Genomic DNA, 2,706 nt, shown 5'->3' with positions numbered 1-2,706 from the left:
ACACCTCCTAACAGGAGTATCAATGCTTCTTCTCTTATCATATCCGAACCATCTCAGCCTCGACTCCCGCATCTTGTCCTCCACCGAGGCTACTCCTGCTCAGTCCCGGATAGCTTCATTCTTAATCCTATCTCTCCTGGTACACCCACACATCCATCTCAGCATCCTCATCTCTACTACTCTCATCTTCTGCACGTGGGAGTTCTTGACTGGCCAACACTCAGCCCCATACAACATAGCCGGTCGAACCACCACTCGATAAAACTTACCCTTAAGTCTTAGCGACACATTCCTATCACACAAAATACCGGAAGCGAGCCTCCACTTCATCCATCCCGCTCCGATGTGATGCGCGACATCTTCGTCAATTTTTCCGTTACCCTAGATAATAGACCCGAGATACTTAAAACTCGCTCTCTTGGGGATAACTTGAGCATCAAGCTTAACCTCTACGTCTGCATCATGAGTCCCGTCACTGAACTTGCACTCCAAGTATTCTGTCTTGGTTCTACTCAGTTTGAAACCTTTAGACTCCAAGGTCTGTCTCCAAACCTCTAACCTCCCATTAACTCCGCTACGCGTCTCGTCAATCAATACTATATCATCGGCAAATAGCATGTACCAAGGCACCTCCCCTTGGATGTGACGCGACAGTACATCCATCACCAAGGCAAATAAAAATGGGCTAAGAGCAGATTTCTGGTGCAACCCCATCACCACAGAAAAATGCTCCGAGTCACCACCCACAATCCTCACTCGAGTCTTAGCATCATTATACATATCCTTAATCACCCTAATGTACGCTACCGGAACACCGCTAACCTCCAAACACCTCCACAGGACCTCCCTCGGAACTTTATCGTATGCTTTCTCAAGGTCAATAAACACCATATGCAAATCCTTCTTCCTCTCCCTATACTGCTCCACTAATCTCCTTACCAGATGAATCGCTTCCGTAGTCGAACGCCCCGGTATGAATCCAAACTGATTCTCAAAATTATGGGTATTTTATTATTATGGGTAAATTCATGAACTACCACTGTTATAGTATTTTATTTCGCAAAATATAATTGAAATAAGTGATGGGAAAAATAAATTAGACTGAAACTTTGTATCAAATGAGTACATATTTATAAGTCAGGTACTACAAATAGAACTGGGGCATCATTTATTGTTGTAGTGTTGGATTCGACCGTGATTTTCAGGATTAAATGTAGAGTCGATTAACTATTTAAAGAAATTGTGAAAATTAAGTGTCAACTTGACCCGCTGTAGCACTGGCAATTCCAAGTTTCCAACTGATATAAGGAATCCAGGTTCAAATCCCGGCATAATAATACATATGATACCTTAAGCAAATTCTACATTAAAAAAACGAAAATAAGTGATATATAAGACAAACATTATTTACGATATTTCTGTTCGTGCAATGCTTTTCGCTGAAATCTAAAGCCTAGATATAAATTAGCACTACTTCCTTAACTTAAAGTTCATAATGCATAAATCCACTTTTGTTTTAATCAATGAAAGGATTGGGAGGAGGGGACAGACAAAGAAACAAACATGGTATAAAATTACGCTATCGTTGTAAAATTCATGTCGACGGCAATGGTTTTCAAACTAAAACCTGTTGAATCATATGACATATTTTTTTTTTTTTGGGTAATAAAATTTTTTATTACCAACAAGAATATGTACATGTTTTGACAAAAAACTCCTGAAATTGGACATATGGCCCCAAAGTCAGGACAAACAGCTTGCATTGATCTTCTACTCCTATACCTCTTCCTATCGAGCTATGAGTAAAAATTTAAGAACTTCATTTGTTTGTTTAGCCGTATCTTCATACTCTTTCTGCAATGGACTTCTTGGATTACTTGCCTTGCGACATCTTCACAGCATCGCTTCTGTTATTGGATGAATCGACAATTCCTTTCCAGTCACAGCTCCTGCTATGATCAACCTGTAAACCTCAGCCTTTGGATCCTTTCCATTTGCATGTTGAGCTGCCCTGTCAACTTCTTTCTTCCAGCCAAAAACTTGCCTATTAATCCTTTGCCATGCTAATAATTTTCTCCAGATGTCTGCCGAGTAGATACAGGCAAAGAATAGGTGTTGATGATCTTCCATTTCCTGGTCGCACAAATGGGCATACTGGACTGACTTGCACCCCCCATTTTCTTAATCTATCCTTGGTATACAGCCTATTCTGAAGTGCTAGGTATAGTATGAATATCCATTTCGGGCTTCCTTGATTATTACATATCACTCTTCTCCAAGTTACCTTTGGAAACTCCCCTCTCAATTGGTTGAAGGTGCTTATAGAGTAGCTTCCTGCTGTTAAGATTTTCCCTATGTCCAAACTAGCCTCCTCCAGGTACTTAGTAGTATGTAAAAATTTTTGAACTATCCACAGAGCCTGTTTAGTTGTCACTGTCCATGGATCCCTTCCCATTATATAGTATGTATGTGTACCTATTGTATCCAAATTTTGTCCTTTTGTTTGCACAAATTCCATAAATGCTTCAGCAATGCAGTTTTGTTCTATGTACATATATCAGTGATGTTGAGCCCTCCTGCTCTTTGGCCTGCACAAGTTATCCCATGCCACCAAAGCTTTCATTTTTGCTGCAACATCTCCTATCCATATGGATATACTACGAATGGCTTCAACTGCTTGTATGACTTTTTTTGGTAGAGGAAAGA

General features: G+C 40.2%; 1 protein-coding gene across 1 annotated transcript; it reads right to left on the bottom strand.

The window, feature by feature from the left end:
• Window positions 1-381: 381 nt before the first annotated feature.
• Window positions 382-891, bottom strand: LOC138900374 (secreted RxLR effector protein 78-like). Its single transcript, XM_070187112.1, has one exon. It carries the CDS (start codon window positions 889-891, stop codon window positions 382-384), a length of 510 nt encoding a protein of 169 aa, XP_070043213.1.
• Between the last annotated feature and the right edge of the window lie 1,815 nt (window positions 892-2,706).

Source organism: Nicotiana tomentosiformis, chromosome 10 (assembly GCF_000390325.3).
Source record: "Nicotiana tomentosiformis chromosome 10, ASM39032v3, whole genome shotgun sequence".
Lineage (NCBI taxonomy): Eukaryota > Viridiplantae > Streptophyta > Magnoliopsida > Solanales > Solanaceae > Nicotiana > Nicotiana tomentosiformis.
Note: the sequence above shows the minus strand (reverse complement) of the source record. Positions and strands in the feature narration are given on the sequence as shown.

Bases quoted from the DNA above. Each gene is read 5' to 3' on its own strand.
- LOC138900374 (XM_070187112.1), bottom strand. From the start codon at position 891: ATGGTGTTTATTGACCTTGAGAAAGCATACGATAAAGTTCCGAGGGAG.